The sequence below is a fragment of the Scyliorhinus torazame genome, chromosome 17 (assembly GCF_047496885.1).
Source record: "Scyliorhinus torazame isolate Kashiwa2021f chromosome 17, sScyTor2.1, whole genome shotgun sequence".
Lineage (NCBI taxonomy): Eukaryota > Metazoa > Chordata > Chondrichthyes > Carcharhiniformes > Scyliorhinidae > Scyliorhinus > Scyliorhinus torazame.
In genome coordinates, this window is record NC_092723.1 from 118270870 (window position 1) to 118290697 (window position 19828).

Consider the following 19828-nt stretch of genomic DNA (forward strand, 5'->3'; position numbering starts at 1 on the left):
GTGGTAACGTCTCCGGGAGTGGGAGTTCAGGTGCGTTGCCACCTTGGGTGGCAACACCCCACTTTAGGTGTTTGGGTTGCAGGTGGCTTGGATTGGGCCTGGCTCTGTAAATTGAACTTTACAAGTCTGGTGGACAGGGTCATGGCGGATCTATCGAGGTGGGACAGTTGGCAGGTTGGGTGCAGGCAGTTAAGATTAACATTTTGCCGCAGCTTTTATTCTTATTTCAGTGCTTGCCGATCTTTTTTGCTGAAATTATTTTTTATGGGGGTGGATAGGTTGGTTTCGTCGTTTGTGTGGGCAGCTAAGCTGGCAAGGATTAGGAGGTCAGCACTTTAGAGAAGGCGACAGGCCTGCCACTTCTGAACTTGTTATAATATTATTGGGCGGCGAATGTTGAGACTGTGCGAGATTGGAGCAGGGAGACGGAGGCTTGGTGGGTGAGGATGGAGGCAGGCTCTTGAAAGGGGTCAGGGTTGCAGGCACTGACAACCAAGTTCTCGGGAAGTCCTGTGGTGATGGCCACGCTGGAAATATGGAGGCAGTTTCGACAGCACTTTAGATTGGGGGCAGGGTCGAAGGGAATCACAGGTTTGAGCCACAGAGGATGGATGCGAGGTATACGGGATGGGAGGAGCGAGGGGTCTTGGAAATGAAGGACTTACTTTTAGAAGGGCGGTTTGCAGGTTTGGAGGAGTTGGGGGAGATGTTTGAGGTCCCACGTGGAGAGGGTTTCAGGTACGTGCAGGACGTTGAGAAAAAGTTATTTTTGACCTTTCCAGTGGCACCTCCCTCCTCGTTGCTGGAGGAGGTGTTGTGGGTGATGGGGATGGAGGGGGGTGGAGGCATCCCGGTGATCTATGGGAGGATTTTGGAGGAGGATAAGGCGTCTCTGGAGAGGGTGAAGGCTAAGTGGGTGGAGGAGCTGAGAATGGCGCTGGAAGATAGGTTGTGGTGTGAGGTGCTGCGGAGGGTAAATGCCTCAATCTCATGTGCGAGGCTGGGATTTATGCAGCTACAGGTAGTAAACAGAGCGCACCTGACGAAGTCGAGGATGAGCCGGCTGTTTGAGGGGGTGGAGGATATTTGTGAGCTACGTGAGAGGGGCTCAGTCTATTAAGTACACGTGTTCGGGTCCTGCCAGAGATTGGAGAAATTTTGGAAGTCGTTCTTCAGCACCCTGTCGGCGATCTTGCATGTGGACGCTATTCGGGGTCAGGCTTGCCAGAGTTGCAGACAGGAGCGGGGTGGATGTTTTAGCCTTCGCCTCGTTGATCGCCTGCAGGCGGGTTCTCTGTTGGGGTGGAGGTCAGCTTCTCCACCCTGGCAGGTAAGGAGGAGGTCTTATCGAACATGAGTAAAGGAATACAAATGCTGAGAACAGGTTATCGTCACAGCCTCAGTGTAAAATAAGCCGCGGAGGGGCAATGCTTTGTTTATAACCTTAAAATCCAAAAGAAAGGAGGCCAGCTGTCACCCTGCCTACATCTTAAGCCCTAGAGCCTTAATGCAAAGTGAAGCTGAATATAGAGTCTATTCTTTCACATCTTTGCCACCTGGGAAATATATTGTATGGAAAATGAAATTTTGCTCCTGCTAAGATCCAGTGACATAATCTAAAACTCCTAGTCTCATTCCTCTTTGTCAGGGAGTGTGGATTCTTGCATCAAGTATTATAACCATATCATTCTGATTTATTTTATAAAGGTAACTTTTAATAAGCAACAACAATAGAAGATATGTTGATAAAAAGGAAATCTGAAACTCAACCGCAACGTGTGCCAGGCTCGACCTGATTCAGTTTAAGGTTGTTCACTGGGCTCACATGACGGTGGCTCGGATGAGCAAATTCTTTGGGGTAGCGGACAAGTGCGCTAGATGGAGGACCAGCGAACCACGTCCACATGTTTTGGGCATGCCCTAAGCTTAGGGGGTACTGGGAGGGATTTGCAGATGTCATGTCCTGGGTGCTGAGAACAAGGGTGGTGATGAGTCCAGAGATGGCAATTTTCGGAGTTTCGGAGGACCCGGGAGTCCAGGGGGAGAATGAGGCCGATGTTCTGGCCTTTGCTTCCCTAATAGCCCGGTGGCGAATACTGCTGGCATGGAGGGACTCAAAACCCCCGAAGACTGAACTATGGCTTTCGAACATGTCAAGTTTTCTGGGTATGGAAAAAATCAAGTTCGCCTTGAGGGGATCTGTATTGGGGTTCGCCCGAAGGTGGCAACCATTCATCGACTTCTTCGTGGGAAAGTGAGCGTCAGCAGAGGGGGGGGGGGGCGGGGAGGATTAGGGTAGAGTAGGAGGGATAAACAGGCGGGGAGGGTAGGTGGGAGAGGAGCGGGTATGTGCATTATGGTTGAGTTGAAATGTTGGTTTTCTGTTGATGTTTGCATATTTCGGTATTCTGTAACTGTTTACAATGCCAAAATATACCTCAATAAAATTGTTTGTGAAAAAAAAAAGGAAATCTGAAATAAAAACAGAAAATGCTGGAAAAACTCAGCAACTCTTGCAGCATCTGTGGAGCGAACATCCTTTAACATTTCGAATCCAATATAACTCCTCTTCAGAAATAACATGTAGAATTGAAGCAAGAATGAGTAAGTTAATGATTTAGTACCAATATAGAGGGCACCCAGGATTTTTTTAATGAATCCTCAGGGTGTAGACAACACTGCAGGTCAGTCTTTATTGCTCAACTTTGGTTGGCCTAAAAAGGTAACAGAGAGCCTTCCTGATGCAACAGAAAAGCTCACAATAAGACCATAGGAATTAGGAGCAGAATTAGGCCACTCGGCCCATCAAGTCTGCTCCTCCATTCAATCATGGCTGATATGTTTCTCATCCCCACTCTCCTGCCTTCTCCTCATAACCCCAATCCCCTTATTAACCAAGAACCTATCTATCTCTGTCTTAAAGACACTCAGTGACTTGGCTTCCACAGCCGTCTGCGGCAGAGTTCCACAGATTCACCACCCTCTGGCTAAAGAAATTCCTCCTCATCTCTGTTTTAAAGTATCGTCCCTTTAGTCTGAGGTTGTGCCCTCTGGTTCTAGTTTCTCCTCCAAGTGGAAACATCCACTCCACATTCACTCCAACTAGGCCTCTCACTATTCTGTAATACCACTTAAGAAGGCACATTGGGGTTGGAGTCACATATGGGACACACCAGGAAAGGACTGCAGGTTTCCTCCCATGAATAGCATTTGTGAACCAGCTGGATTTCCACCACAGTCCGACCGTTTCATGGTCACTTAGCTAACAGCAGTTTTTTGTTATTTATAAACTTTTTTAAAAAAGAAATTGAATTTAAATTTTCAAATTGTAATGGTGGGATTTGAACAGGTATTTCTCTGGATTATTAGAATAGGCCTCTGAATTACTAGTCCAGTAACATAACCATCATTTTTTATAGGGTAACATAAACTGGAAACAAATTCTTCATTTTCAAACTTCTGAACTGTGACTGAATCAGTGAGAAATCTTAACTGACTTAGAACATAGAACATACAGTGCAGAAGGAGGCCATTTGGCCCATCGAGTCTGCACCAACCCACTTAAGCCCTCACTTCCATCCTATCCCCGTAACCTAATAACCCCTCCTAACCTTTATGGACACTAAGGACAATTTAGCATGGCCAATCCACCTAACCTGCACGTCTTTGAACTGTGGGAGGAAACCGGAGCACCCGGAGGAAACCCACGCAGACACGGGGAGAACGTGCAGACTCCGCACAGTGACCCAGCGGGAAATCGACCCTGGTGCTGTGAAGCCATGGTGCTAGCCACTTGTGCTACCGTGCTGCCCCTTGGTGACTAACAGGTAGTTTAGAGTCGAACTGACCCATAGGGCATTCGTAACATGGTGCAAAAGACTGACAACAGATTCTGGGGTAATCCAAAGTAATTACTCTGTAGTAAGCGCATGGTTATTTTGACTGTACAAGAGGTATAGCCGTTAACACTTGTGCTGAACTTTACAAATTGCTTTCTCACTGGGAGTCAATGAAGCAGGCCGACATTGACACATCACCCAAGCAATGGATTAAACCTGTTACAAAGATGATCTGTTACCTGGGTGACAACATTGAAGAAAACCTGCAGCAGAATGGGGACAGTCTGAGCACATTGTACAACTCTAGGCCGCTGAGCCATGTCCAAAAGTACTTCATGAAGCAGGTTTAATCTGTGAAAGGAATTAAATCCTCGATCAGTGCAGGGAATAAAAATATTGCATACTTACCTCCTCATTCATTCCACTATGGGAAATAGATCTGTTCCACACTGCAGCAATGTTCATTCTCTCTTCTATCCTCTCCGCATACAAAAACCCTGTTTATTGATAGATATTTTAGCCTTCCTTCAGATCTTTCCCTCCCCCACCCAAAGTGGCCCAGGTTGAATGCTCCGAAAATTGCTCCCTTTCCTCCCAATGGATCTTGCCTATATTGGATGGCAGTGAGGGAGAGATAATTAGAGACAAACCCATAACTATAGAACATGAGGTACAGAAGGCAGCCAACCACATTTGTGCCAACTTAAAAGAGCTATCCAGCCTAATACCATTTTCCAGATCTTGGTCTGTAGCCCGAGTGAGTTACAGCACTTCAAATGCCTATCCAAATAAAAGTGCAATGATGATCTCTGCCTCGAACACCCTTTCAGGCAGCGTGTTGGAGACTCCGACCACCATCTGGGTGAAAACATTTCTCACCTCTCCCTGAATTCTTCTCCCAATTACTTTAAATCTATGTACGTTTGTAATTAACCTCTCTACTCAGGGAAGTTAATCTGCTCTATCTACTCTGCCTCAGACCCTCAGAATTTTATACACATCAATTAAATTTTGCCTCAGCCACTTCTGTTCCAAAGCAAACACTTCTGGCAACATCCTCCCAAATCACTTCTGTACCCTCATTAGTGCGATCACGACCTTCCGATAACGTGATGACCAAAAATTTCCACAGTACTCCACCTCTGACTTAACTAATCCATTAATAATTAGTGTACAGTTCTAGGCTAACCTCCCGCACCCTTGCATTCTGTGCACCTGATTAAACAAAAGGATCCTGTTTGCTTTCTTTATCCACCTTATCTACCCATCTTGCTACTGCAAGATCCCGGACCAGCCCACAACTTTTGTTAGGATACTGTACATAAACCCCAAATTTGTTGAATTGTGAGGAAAGGATACTTCGCTCCAGGAGTGATTCCACTGACAAATAGGAACATGGGATATTAAAACAAACTTTATTAACACAGGATTAAACTATATTACATCACAGAAAATAGCTAACAATTAACAGTCAAACAACTCCTAAAAATAAAATGAAACACTTTGGACACAATTTAATGGCTGGTTGCACTTAAGCGAGAGCATGACAAGGATTACGGGAGAGGCCAGGATCAAGAGCGGCGCCGGGCGCCGATCTGTTTGTGATCGAACCGGCCCATTCCCATTGGTGAAATCAAGATCTTGCCCGAGCATGATGAGAAACCAATATTCGCCACTTAAGCTCAATCTCCATACAGTTAACGGGAGCGACCCCCCCCCGTCTAATGGCCTCCGTGATCTAACCGCCTCGCCAGCATGTGGTCACGTGGGTGCTGATTAGTACTCCTTTTTTAAAATGTGAAGCTGGCAGAAGGGCTGCTATGGGAGCCCGAGGAGGTGAGCATCTTCGTTCACAGGCAAAGAGCCCGGGGGCACTTGGGTTTCTGCCCCCGTGTTTGGAGGGGGATGCGGGAGCCACTGAGGCCTCAGCCTCAGTCAGGGTGGCTGCCATCGGCGGGGGGGGGGGGGGGGGGGGGGGGGGGGGGAGTGGTCACACATGGCCTGGGCAAGGCTCGGGGGGGTGGGGGGATGGTTGTCTCAGCACCCACAGGACTGCCAACACAGTATGGCCCTCTTTTGGGGACAACTCTAGCCACTGCCCGCCTGCCCCACAAACTACCCACTGGCCGCAGAGGCCTCCAGCCGTGCAGCTGAACGCTACTGCTATTTGGGAATTACCAATCGCAGTTAAGTGAGCACTTCACACATCCCAAGTGGATCCCCATGGGTAGGCGTGCCATGTAACATGTAGCAGTTATTGCCTAGCATCCCAATCAGGCCGTGATGCCTGAAAACTGTGCTTGAGCACTGCAGGAAGCAACATCATGGACGCAGTGACCGACCTGAGGGTGGGAGCGTGCACCATTAGAGGAGACCAGCGCCCGCTCCAGGTAATGTTATGTGCGGATGTCTGAGATACAGGGTGTGGGGTTCAGTGAGCAGGGGCCTTGCTGCGGCCAGGGGGTACGGGCAGGGCAGGTTTGTCCGGGGGTGATACTTCCAGCTGCACAGGGGCACCAGACAAGGATGCCCACTCTAGCGATCGAACCATTAGCAATTGCTCTCAGAGCAGCAAAAAGCTGGAGGGGGAGTCAAAGGGGCGGCAGGGAGCACAGAATCTCACTCTATGCAGATGACCTGCTCCTCTACATTTCAGGCCCACAGAGCAGCATGGACGGAATCATCGCGCTCCTGAAAGAGTTTGGCGCCTTCTCGGACTACAAACTCAACATGAGCAAAAGCGAGATCTTCCCGGTACACCCACAAGGCCGGGAGGGGGGTGGTGGGCAGCACTAATGGGACTGCCGTTTAAACAAGCCCAACACAAATTCCGCTACTTGGGGATCTAAATAGCCCATGACTGGAAAGAGATCCACAAATGGAACCTCACCAGTCTGACAGAGGAAGTAAAAAAGGACCTGCAAAGATGGAACACACTCCCACTCTCCCTCGCCGGGGGGGGGGGGGGGGGGGGGGGGGAGAGAGAGGAGAAGGGGAAGAGTCCAGATGATCAAAATGAATGGGTACCTCTTCCTACTTAGATCCATCCCGATCTACATCCCCAAGGCCTTTTTCAAAGCACTAGACAAACTAATCATGGCGTTCGTATTTTGGGGGGGGGGGGGGGGGGAGAGAGAGAATGCTAGGATCCCAAAGAAGGTCCTACAAAAAACAAAATACAGGGGGGGGTTAGCCCGCCCAAACCTACAATTCTACCACTGGGCGGCGGCAGCCGAGTTAATAAGGGGATGGATCAAAGAGCCAGAAGCCGAGTGGGTGCGCACGGAAGAGGCCTCCTGCAACGGGACCTCCCTCCGGGCTCTCGCCATGGTGGCACTCCCAACCCCATCCAAAAAGCACTCCAGCAGCCCGGTGGTGATAGCCACCCTTCAGTCCTGGAACCAACTATGGCAGTAATTTGGCCTGACCAAAATGTCGGACAAAGCTTCCATCTGCAACAACCATAGGTTCACACCAGCACTGACTGACGCCACCTTTAAAAATTGGGGACAGGACACTGACAGTCAGGGACCTATACACGGACGGCAGGATCGCAACAATGGACGAACTGACAGAGAAAATCCAGCTAGCCAGGGGGAACGAGCTAAGGTACCTGCAACTCAAAAACTTCCTACGAAAGGAGACAAGGACGTACCCACAACCACCACGACAGACATTACTGGAAGAATTACTGGACGTAAGCATCCTAGATAAAGTGAACTGTAGCGACATGTGGGCCAACACCGTACTGGATGCAACAAGAAAGAAATGGGAGAAAGACCTGGGGATTGAAAATGGGTGGGGACTCTGGAGCGAAGCACTGCATAGGGTCAACTCCACTTGCGCAAGGCTCAGCCTGACGCAACTAAAAGTGGAACATAGAGCCCACTTAAAAAGAACTCATATGAGTAGGTTCTTCCCGGAGGTGGAGGATAGGTGCCAAGGAGGCCCGCCCAACCACGCCCACATGTTCTGGTCTTGCCCCAGACTTGCGGGGTACTGGACAGCCTTCTTCGAGGCAATGTCCAAAGTGGTGGGGATGAGGGTGGAGCCATGCCCGAAAGTGGCGGTCTTCGGGGTATCAGACCAGCTAGATCTATTCCTGGGGAGGAGGGCGGACGCCCTTGCCTTTGCCTGCCTGATCGCCCGCTGTAGAATCCTGTTCGACTGGCGGTCAGCAGCTCCACCCAAAGCTGCAGACTGGCTGTCCGACCTCTCAGAATTTCTCCAAATGGAGAAAATCAAATTTGCCATCCGCGGGTCAGACGACGGCTTCCACAGAACGTGGGAGCAATTCACCCAATTGTTCCGAGACCTGTTTGTGGCCAATGAACAAGCAGAAGAATAGCCAGGTAGCCAAGAATCAGGGGAAAGTAGCCAAGGCGAGGGAGGGAGGGATAGACCGGGGGGGATAGCAGCTAAACCTCAGAGAAAAGAAACGCCAACCACAACCACAGGAGAAGGGGAGGGGGGAGGAAGAGGGGGGAGACTGGGAATAACAGCCAGAAGGGGGGCACAGGAAACGACAACAAACATGACATCTACAGGAGCAGAGAGCAAGGAAAATCCAGGCGACACGAACGGCTGAAGCGGAGGTGATTGCGAGACGACAACAGCAGCGAAAACTGTCCGGGAGAAGCAAGCGACAACACCAACACCAGATCCATTCACGTATTTCCCTCTGTAATTGTTCTGTAAATGTTTCCCCGGCACCCAAATGTATATGTACCCCCCCACCCCACCCACCCCCCCACAAACAGATGCGTACTTATGTGCTAAAAACAATATTGCCAATTGTACAGAGCTGCTGTTGTTGAGCTAGCGCATAATACCCCACCAGGTATTTTATTCTAACTTTGTTGTTTGTTTTGTTTTTAGTGCATGTTCCCTTCTCTTCTATGTATATATATCATAGAATCATAGAATTTACAGTGCAGAAGGAGGCCATTCGGCCCATCAAGTCTGCATCGGCTCTTGGAAAGAGCACCCCACCCAAGGTCAACACTTCCACCCCATCCCCATAACCCAGCAACCCCACCCAACACTATGGGCAATTTTGGACACTAAGGGCAATTTATCATGGCCAATCCACCTAACCTGCACATCTTTGGATTGTGGGAGGAAACCGGAGCACCCGGAGGAAACCCACGCACACACGGGGAGGATGTGCAGACTCCGCACAGACAGTGACCCAAGCCAGAATCGAACCTGGGACCCTGGAGCTGTGAAGCAATTGCGCTATCCACAATGCTACCGTGCTGCCCCAAATGTATGTATTCTATTTTGTGTACATAACGGTAAATATACTTTGTCCAAAAACCCAATAAAAAACATTCATAAAAAAAGGTTTGTCGGGGGGGGGGGGTTCAGACAGCTCAGGAAAATGTACAAGAAAATCTATGTTAAAGGAATAAACTGCATTTTAAATAGCACCTTTTACAATCTCAGGATGTCCAAAAGTGCTTTACAAGCAGAGAAGTAATTTTGAAATGAAGTCATTGTTGGAATACAAAATAAACACAGCAGCCAATTTGCACACAGTGATCTCTTGCAAGCAGCAATGTGATATTGACCAGGTTCTATTCATGTTGTTTTGAGAGAGAAATAATGGCCAAGGTAGTACTGCAAGAATACTTTTGAATATTTTAATAATTCATGCTTTCTGCAATATCAGGATCTAGGATTTTTGTTATTCTAATAATTCATCATTATTCACAGAAGCGTGGTCTCACATGCCAGATGAAAGCCAGGAGCAAACCGCTGGCTCAAAGTGAAAACCTTCAGTCACTTTGGCTGCATCCAAATCCAGCCTCCTGGAGGTTGTGCATCAGTCAGGTTTACCCCTCAATTATAGCCCACAAATTAAATCATTAGGGTTTGTGTACCTGTCAATAGTGTCCCCTGCTCCTGCCTCTACCCGGAGGATATATAAAAAGATTCTCCGGAGGTACTGGTCCTGGGATGCTTCAGCAGAGGTCAGGGTCTTTCTGCTCTGATCTGTAACAACCTTTTCGCTCGCTAGAGAGGTCGGCGATCTAATGAATTCAAAACAGAGTTTGAGTAAGACTGAACATTTAGGCAAATGGCTAATGGTACTACAGGCAGAAAGTAACACAGATTTTGCAGAGATCATTCTGGCATCTATCGTGATCACAGAATTAATATTTATATTTTATTAAATGTGTGAACAGTGTACATAAACCTTAATTAGGTACTAGTGCCCTGACAAGGGCCAAGTAAACAAAATATAACTTTTTACAGTTTTTAGGAACAACATAGGAACATTGAACTTAGGAGCAGGAGTAGGCCATTCAGCCCTTCGAGCCTGCAACCATTCGATAAGATCATGGCTGATCTGGTTGTGATCTCAACTCCACTTTGCCGTCTACCCTCCCATAACCCTAGACTCCCTTCTCTATCAAAACTTTAATTCTGCCTTGAAAAAATTCAATGGTCTGGGAGGGGGTGGGGGGGTTCTGCTATTAATACATTCTGCTACCTTACCTTTATGCCACTATTAGCACCTTCTTTAGTCTTTACACTACCTTTAACACGCTCTTTGTCTTAGAATGACAGAATCCCTACAGTGCAAAAGGAGGCCATTTGGCCCATCGAGTCCGCACCGACTCCCTGAAAGAGTATCCCACCTAGACCCACTCACTCGCCCCATCCCATCTCATCCCCTGAACCTAACCTACACATATATGGACACCAAGGGGCAATTATAATGGACAATGGTAGCACAGGGGGGCAACATGGTAGCACAGTTGCTTCACAGCTCCTGGTTCCCAGGTTCGATTCCAGGCTTGGGTCACTGTGAGGAGTCTGCACGTTCTCACCATGTCTGCGTGGGTTTCCTCCGGGTGCACCAGTTTCCGCCCACAGTCCAGAGATGTGCAGGTTAGGTGGATTGGCTATGCTAAATTGCCCTTAAGTGTCCAAAAAAGGCTAGGTGGGGTTCCACAAAAGGCTAGGTGGGGTTACGGGGATAGGGTGGAAATGTGAGTATAAGGTGGAGGTGTGAGCTTACGTGGGGTGCTCTTTCCAAGGGCCAGTGCAGACTCAATGGGCAGAATTGACTCCTTCTGCACAGTAAATGTTATGATTCTATGATTCTAACCTGCACATCTTTGGACTGCAGAAGGAAACCAGAGCACCCGGAGGAAACCCATGCAGACACAGGTAAAATGTGAAAACTCCACAGTCACAGGGCCGGAATCAAGCTTGGTCTCTGCGCTGTGAGGCAGCAGTGCTAACCACCGTGCCATGTGTCGTTATGTGTTGTGTCCATGATATTTTAGTCAAATCTCTTGAGCTTACACATTACCCTGATCTATTTTGCTCCACCCCCTCTAAAGGGGCTGGTTTAGCACAGAGCTAAATCGCTGGCTTTGAAAGCAGACCAAGGCAGGCCAGCAGCACGGTTCAATTCCTGTACCAGCCTCCCGAACAGGCGCCGGAATGTGGCGACTAGGGGCTTTTCACAGTAACTTCATTTGAAGCCTACTTGTGACAATAAGCGATTTTCATTTTTCATTCAACAGTATTAAATTCATCACATTCCTCCTTCTCCTTAGCCCTGAAGAAGTCATATGGGCTCAAAACGTTAACACCATTTCTCTCTCCACCGATGCTGCCAGACCTACGGAGTTTTTCCAGCATGTTCTGTTTTTATCTATTTAGGTTCATAAATGATTTAATAAGGTCACCTCTCATTCTTCTAACCTCCAATAGATATAGGCCCAACCTGCTCAACTTTTCTTCATAAGATATGCCCCTCATCCCAGGTAGGATACTTTAGGTAAGAAATACAAAGCTTTCTTTAAAAGAAAAGTGAACAATTTTATATCTCCAATTCCAGGTCTTTACTCTCATTTTCAACAGTAATTAACTTGTTAAATTGAATCTAATTTAAAGGGCATTAGCTGCTCCATCAAAAATATGAAAACCACAACTCTCCACAATTGTTAAACAGGTAAACATGTTGCATGGTGGAACTGAATTCAATAGGCCGGAGGTTAACAGGTCTAATTCCTGTTTACCTGAACTCAGCACAGTGGGTACACCTGCACCTCAGGGACTGCAGTGGTTCAAAAAGACAACTCACCACCACCTTCTGAAGAGCAACTAGGGTTGGGCAATTAATGCTGGCCTAACCAGCGACGCCCACGTTCCGTAAATTAATTTTTTTAAAAGGTAAATACCATTGTAAGAGTACTACCCGTAGTAACCTTAGCTCAGGAGAGAGGAAATCAGCCAAGGATCCCACTCATGATTCCTTGTATTGTCTCTTCCTGATGGGAAGTTAGTGTGTGGAGATTAGAGGAAGGAAGGTTGGGAGCAGCTGTGGTAACTACCATGGTCGAGCAGCCGTCAGGCACTCACTGTCTAGATACACACATGAGAATGGCTACTTGAGGGGGAGAGGCAACAAGCCTTCTGCTACTCACATAAGTATATCGCATTATGAGCAGGATGTTGAGAGGGGAGAAGGAGTGAAGCAAAACTATTAATGTCCTTTACAATGAAGACAAGTGACAAATACTTAAACATAAGTAAAATTGTGCAGGTTCCAGAAATCAGAAATAAAAACAGAAAATGTTGGAAACACTCAGCAGGTCAGGCGGCATCTGTGGAGAAAGAGAGAGAGAGACAGTTAATGTTGCAGGTTGATGACCTTTCATTAAACCCAGAAGCCAAATGTCCTCTCCATTTTCCATATGATTTTAATATCACAGTTGAAAAAAAAAAAACTTACATCTATATTGTGCTTTTCATGGCCACCGCATGTCTCAAAGCACTTTATAGCCAATTAAGTATTTTTGAAACATGATAGCCAATTTGTGTGCAGCAAACTCTTCACAACTGCAATGCGACAATAATAAGGAAGGAGGTTGGGGCCTAGGTTTGATGTCTTACCCGAGAGACCGCACTTCTAACAGTGCAGTGCTCCCTCAGTACTAAATCGAAATGTCACCCTTGAATTTTTTGCTTAGGGCTTGGAATAGGGCCTTGTGACCTTGTGACTCAGATGGGACAAATGAACTAAGGCTGACACTGAAGGGCCACCTACAGTTTAATCAGTACCTGAATTGGGCTTCAAGTGCTGCAGTCAGGCAGGGCAGGTCAAGCAGCGAATGGAGCATCTCAATCGATGTATCTGGACGAATCAGATCAGGCAGCAATTCAATGAACTCAGGGAATAAGGATGGTGTGTTCCAAGCTAGGAACTGATAAGAAAGACACAGAAATTATACACAGACAGAAAAGATTCACCTTGCCTCCAGAGTAAGAGACTGAAATGTACCAGTACTTTACAATAACAAAAATAATAATAATCTTTTTGTTGTCACAAGTAGGGGTGCATTAACACTGCAATGAGGTTACTGTGAAAATCGCCTCGTTGTCACACTCCGGCGCCTGTTCGGGTACACGGAGGGAGAATTCAGAATGTCCAATTCACCTAACAGTAGCCTGTCTTTTGGGACTTGTGGGAGGAAACCGGAGCACCCGGAGGAAACTCAAGGAGACACAGGGAGAACGTGCAGTCTCCGCACAGATCGTGACCCAAGCCGGGAATTGAACCTGGGACCCTGGCACTGTGAAGCGACAGTGCTAACCATGTGCCACCGTGCCACCCATACATAACATAACATGACATAGTGTCTGAGCTACAATTAGCTTTCGCTACAGGGAATACAGGCATTATTTCTCTATTTGTGTACATCAAATTCTCACCTTCAACAGATTGGGGAAGCTCTTGTGAAAAATACCAACATTCTCACTCAGTGTTTTCCTATTCCTCCTGCAGAACTGGAAAAATTCAAAGGCCACCATTGTGTCGTGGTAGAGTTCAGAAGGGATCTTGGTGAATAAGTGTCTATAAACAGCTTCAGAGTCCACGGCTGCCAGCTCACCTGAAATGTGGAAAAGCTCAGGACTTGGTACTTTTTTTTTTTTGAATTTTATTCTCCTCCTTTTTCACATTTTCTCCCACATTTACACCCATCAACAATAAACAATAATCAGCAAGATATGTCAATCCCCATAATAACAACAATCGCATCCGCCCACCAACTCCCAAACCTCAGCCCACATGTTTACATAAACAAATGACAAAAAGGAATCAGGGATTACCCATAGTCACCCTTAATCTACACAGCCCCCCCCCCCCCCCCAACTAATGTTCGATGTTATCCAGTTCTTGAAAGTGCATAATAAATAGTGCCCATGACTTGTAGAACCCCTCCGAGCTTCCCCTCAGTTCGAACTTAACCTTCTCAAGGGTCAAGTATTCCAACAGGTCCCCCCGCCACGCCAGGACACTGGGTGGAGAGGCTGCTCTCCATCCCAGCAGGATCCGCCTTCGGGCGATCAACGAGGCAAAGGCTATGATATCTGCCTCCGCTCCCGTTTCCAACCCTGGCTGGTCCGACACCCCGAATATGGCCTCCTGGGGACCCGGGTCCAGTTTCACACGCACCACCTTGGAAATTAAAACCTCCTTCCAGTACTCCCCTAGCTTTGGACAGGACCAAAACATATGAACGTGATTCGCGGGTTCCCCCCCCCCCCCTCCCCCGCAACGCTCAATCACATCCTCTACTCCTTCAAAAAATCGGCTCATCCTCGCCCTCGTGAGGTGCGCTCTATATACCACCTTCAGCTGTATCAGCCCCAACCTCGCACATGAGGTGGAGGCATTCACTCTCCGGAGCACATCACACCAGACCCCCTCCTCTATAACCTCTCCCAGCTCTTCCTCCCACTTTGCTTTGATCTCTTCCAGTGGTGCCTTATCCTCTTCCAGAATAGCTCTGTACACCGCTGACACTGCCCCCTTCTCCAGTCCTCTTGTCGTCAACACCTCCTCCAGCAATGTGGAGACCGGTTCCTCTGGGAAGCTCTGTATCTCCTCCCTGGCAAAATCCCGAACATGCATGTACCTAAACCCTTCTCCCTGCTCTAGCCCATACTTCGCTTCCAGCTCCCTCGATCCTGCAAACCGACCCCGAAGAAACAAATCTTTTAGCGTCTTAATCCCCTTCTCTTCCCATTTCCGAAAACTTCCATCCCACCTCCCTGGCTCAAATCTGTGGTTCCCCCGAATCGGCATTTCCCTTGACCCTAAACCCAACCCGAAGTGTTGGCGAAACTGCCTCCAGATTTTCAATGAAGCTATTATTACCGGACTCCCTGAATATTTCCCCGGAGCTATCGGGAGCGGCGCTGTTGCAAGTGCCTTCAGCCCCGACCCCCTGCACAAACTCTCCTCCATTCTGACCCACTGAGAATCCACCCCTCTGACCCAGCTCCGCACTTTCTCCACATTCGCCGCCCAGTAGTAGTACAACAAGTTCGGGAGACCCAAACCCCCTGCCTGCCTTCCCCTCTGTAGCAGCACCTTTCTCACTCTGGCCACCTTCCCTCCCCATATGAATGAGGTAATCCTTCCCTCAATCTCCCTGAAAAACGTCTTTGGCAGGAAAATCGGTAAGCATTGAAAAATAAACAGGAATCGCGGCAACACATTCAGGACTTGGTACTTACGTGGCTATGTTCAATGGTAACATCAGTAACAACAATTTGCATTCATGTAGCCTCACTAACTTAGAAAATGTCTCAAAGCATTTCAAAGGAGCATCATCAAACAAAATCTGACAGCACGAAGATATCATGAGGAAATGTTAGGGCAGATGAGCAAAGCAAGCTGGAGAGATGGAACAATTTAGAGAAGAAATCCCAGAGCATAGCGCCTTGGAATCTGAAGCAAGGCTGCCAATGGTGAAATCTTTAAAATCAAGGATGCTCAAGTGGCCAGATTTGGAGGAGTGCCGATATCTCAGAGCATCATGCGGCTGGAGATGAATACAGAGATAAAGAGTGAAGGATTTAAAAAACAAGGGTGAGAATATTAAAATCAAGTAGTTGCTCAACTGCAAGCCACTGTGGATCATAAAGAACAAGGGGTGATGGGTGAACAGTGTAGAGTTAGGACACAGACAGCAGATTCATGGATAAACTCAAGTTTATAGTGGGTAGAATGTGGGAGGCCAGGCAGGAGCGTGCTGGAATACTCAAGACTAGAGGTAACAAAGGCATGGTTGAGGGATACAACAGCAAATGAACTGAGGCAGGAAAAGTTCAGGTAGTTATGCAAGTGGAAACTGGCACTCTTGGCAATGTTGTGGATTTGTGGTTTGAAGCTCACCCCGGGGTCAAATGTTACACCAAGGTTGCGAACAGTCTGATTGAGGAAGATGGTGTTGTCAGCCATGTCAAAGGCTTCAGACAGGTCAAGGAGGCTGGCTTACCTTTTTCACAACTATATGAGGTGTCAGTAACCATTCAAAGTGTTGTTTCCTATTTCAAAAGATAGTGCACTCCAGGGCATAGGGTATTGGGGGGGGGGGGGGGGGGGGGGGGGGGAATACCTCAGCATTACTGAAAGGATGTGGCAAATAAATCAAAATGTGTTCACTTATCCTCTCAGGTGGATGTAAAAGATCCAGTTGCACTATATCGAAGACCAGAGGTGTTCCTCCCAGTACTCTGGACTAATATCCATCCCTCAGCCAACATCAATTAAACAATTGTTTAATAGTGTATATAGTGAATAGGGAATAGTGTAGATGGGCTTTAGAGTGGTTTCACAGGTCGGCGTAACATCGAGGGCCGAAAGGCCTGTACTGCGCTGTAATGTTCTATGTTCTAATTATCTGGTTACCATTGCATTGCTATTTACGGAATCCTGCCATACAAAAGATTGACTGTCGTGTTTCCTACATTAAATAGTGACTTGTCAGGAAAAATAGTGATGACATGAAAATATCAGGGATATCCAATAAATTGGAATATTTTCTGCGGGATGTATATTTTTAAAAGCTATTCGAAAATGTAAGCTGCTTAAGATAGGGAAAGTTTGGTTATGCTAATGGTACTAGTGCTTTTGATATGCTAACGAGCCTAGCAAAACTGCAAACAGATGTTGACATAGGACAAACTGGTAATAACAGGGAACAGAACATAACAAATTTTGATTAGGGGGGTAGAGGTTCAAAGAAGGAGACAAGATATGAACTTTGCATTTATACTCTAAAAGGTAAACTCAAGAAATGAAGGTAATTAAATTTGACTTCTGAAGAGATTAGGTTCAGATAAGGAAAGAACAAAAGAGAAAAACTGTATATCAGGCGATGATTAAACCTATGCAAGGGTAGCTGGTTCAGACCTCAGCCACAGCAAGAATAGCTATTTAACTGCTACTAAGCAGTATTTGTGAAGAAGGCCTGCCTTGAAAAGTCAGTTGTTTTGTTTTACCTCAGAAGCAAATCCCAAAGAGATATAACTGTCTGGTGTGGTAACTGTTATTAGATTTTTTTTTTAATTTTTTTTTTTTTTTTTTTTTTTTAAATTGTTTTTGTTTTAATCTGCAAGATGTTGTGAAACGTTTGGGTGGAGGGGGGTTAGCTCGGAAGGTAGTGTAATAAAGGTGGTTTGGAAGAGGGTAAAATTAGTGATGATGTGTACAGCCATTGTCTTAGTTACTGTATTGCTTTTTTTTAATGCTTAATCTATTTTATTTAAAATTATCATAAAATGAGTGAGACATAATTTTCTGGATTTCAAACCTTTCCTCACATTATATCAAATTTCAAAATAGAGTTGAGGGCAGTTGTCTTAAGTTTCCCTTCTCAAATTTGGAAAAACCCAAAGTATATTGAGGGAGATATGTTAGCGACCTTTATGACTTATCTGGATAGGCACATGAACAGACGGGATATAGAAGGATACAGGCGGTTGGTCTAGATAGGACACGTGATCGGTGCAGGCTTGGAGGGCCGACGGGCCTGTTCCTGTGCTGTATTGTTCTTTGTTATTGTATACCATCAGCCATGTCCTTAACAAGATACACTTCAAAACTACTTCATTGGTTGTAATTCACTGTGGGATATTCTGAAGTGGTGAAAGGCGCTATTTGCAAGTTTTGTTTCCTTTCTGAGTTTCTATAATTTCTTTAGCTCTATTTAGTCAAATTCAGCCGCATGACTCTAGAAAGTCTCAATAGCAGCCAAGAGCACACAGCACTGAATGTGTTAATTTTTACTTACTGTGATTTAGATAGAACTGAACAACTGGGAGCAGCACTCTGGCAAAACCAGAATCTGAACTGATCCTCCCATATAGTGCTTTCACTACTGGAAAGGCTCGATACACAAACAGTGGATCCTGCCGACAGATCAGGTCCAACAAAGTCACCGCTTCAACAAGGCACTAGGAGACAAACACAAGACATAATCAGCCTGCAATAAAGCAAAACAGAAAATTAAAAGAAAGAAATCAAAAATCATGCTTTTCAGCATTTTCTGATTTTCTTCCAGGCTTGCAGAATGCGCAGGTTTTCCTTTTCTCTTTGGGGTAAAGACATCCTATAGTTTGCTACAGCAGTCATCTAGGACTCCTTATCTAACGCTCTCAGTATTTAACACTTGACTAAGTCTCACTTTTGAAACAAGACTCCTTGTGAAAAGTGTGTGAAACTTAGCCTGTCCCCAGAGCTGTGCAGAATGTTGTCTGTCCTTCCCGAATCGTGCAAAATGTTAGATGCTCCCCCACTAAAATACCGGAGGTCCATCCTGTGCTGTTTGAAATATTAGACGTCCCTCCTACGGTGTGTAAAATATTAGATGATCCTCTGGTTGTACCCTCAGTTACCATCTGCCTTTCCTTAAGAGGTTGGCAGTCTTTTATTTTCACTGCTTAGGGAAGCAGTGCACAGAAATTAAGCTTCCACCTTTATACAACCAGTCCTGCAAACAGGTTGCCTACTTATGGCTAAACACAGTGGAGATTTGGAGACAGTATTTGCAGCAAGGTTCTTGTTACTGCCTACTCTACTCTCCTTTGCAAATTAATATTGCATAAAAATGGGATAATGTGCGGAGACCAAGGGAAGAAAGCAAATAAATAACTGGCTTGAAGTACAAACAGTTAAGTTTGTGAATGATAACAATGTCACATTTTCGCAGTTCCATTGCAAAATATAAAAGAATATAACTTTGGTCAATACAGAACACAGGTTCACCTTTTAGCTATACTAGATAAAACGAGACACACAGCTCTCTAATAATTTTCAGTTCAGAGTGTTATTTTCAATCAAAAGTGCCTAAACTACTTACAGCCTTCTGGAGTTCTGAGTCAGATTTCTTTAGAGCTTCTGTTGCAAAAAGAAGAAGTTACATTTTAAAATCAGTGTTGCACAGAGTCACAGTGAATGATAAGAGCTAGTATCTTGCAGAATATTGCAGTCATTTTGTCACTTCATGCCAAATTAAATGGACAGCATTGCATGGTGCTCCAATGAACCACAAATCAGCAGGACACAGGATCACAGAAGTTCCTCAAGCTTCCAATCCCAGCCACACTCTAAGCTGCAAGGGAGCACAACCTGAAAATACACATGCAGGGCAACAACCCATATTTCCTTTTAAGATGCGCACAGCAATCTTGAACTCACCGCATAATGCAACACACAGGCAGTGTACAAGAAAGAAAATTAGAGCTGCAGTGGAGATGTACAGACGCTGTTTTGCACTTGCCAACAGGAAGGAGGGGTTGCAAACACAAAGGTCAAGTGTACATCGCGATAAAAAACAAAATTCCAAAAAAAACTATACATCACAGTTCTTGAGCACCTCTGAAACAACAGCATCACTGCCAAAGGTCAGGGCGCAAACCACAGGCATACCTTCTCAAAACAGAGAATGGGGCATAGTAAAGAGTGAGAGGAAATAAAATTGGATGGGGTGACTATAAGAGGGAGCAGTGGGTTATTAAAGATAATTTTAACATAACAAGGATGTTTGTAATTCCAGAAATATCCTGCCTTACCTATCTAAAATATTGTGCTTACATTAGACACAGCAAGTGAAAATTTTGTACCAAGCCAGGAGCTAAGTATGAAAATACACAGATATAAGTCAATCGAG

At 46.1% G+C, this 19828-nt stretch overlaps 1 protein-coding gene across 2 annotated transcripts in view; it reads right to left on the reverse strand.

Moving 5' to 3' along the window:
- ap5z1 (adaptor related protein complex 5 subunit zeta 1) overlaps positions 1–19828 on the reverse strand; it is a 96237-nt gene that overhangs the window by 40049 nt on the left and 36360 nt on the right. For both annotated transcript variants that reach the window (XM_072480952.1, XM_072480953.1), the window contains exons 8-13: positions 19019–19056; positions 17951–18113; positions 13578–13756; positions 12927–13069; positions 9725–9874; positions 4079–4190 (exon numbers count right to left, since the gene is read on the reverse strand). In XM_072480952.1, the coding sequence (XP_072337053.1) occupies positions 4079–4190; positions 9725–9874; positions 12927–13069; positions 13578–13756; positions 17951–18113; positions 19019–19056 (785 nt within the window). The remainder of the gene's footprint in view (positions 1–4078; positions 4191–9724; positions 9875–12926; positions 13070–13577; positions 13757–17950; positions 18114–19018; positions 19057–19828) is intronic.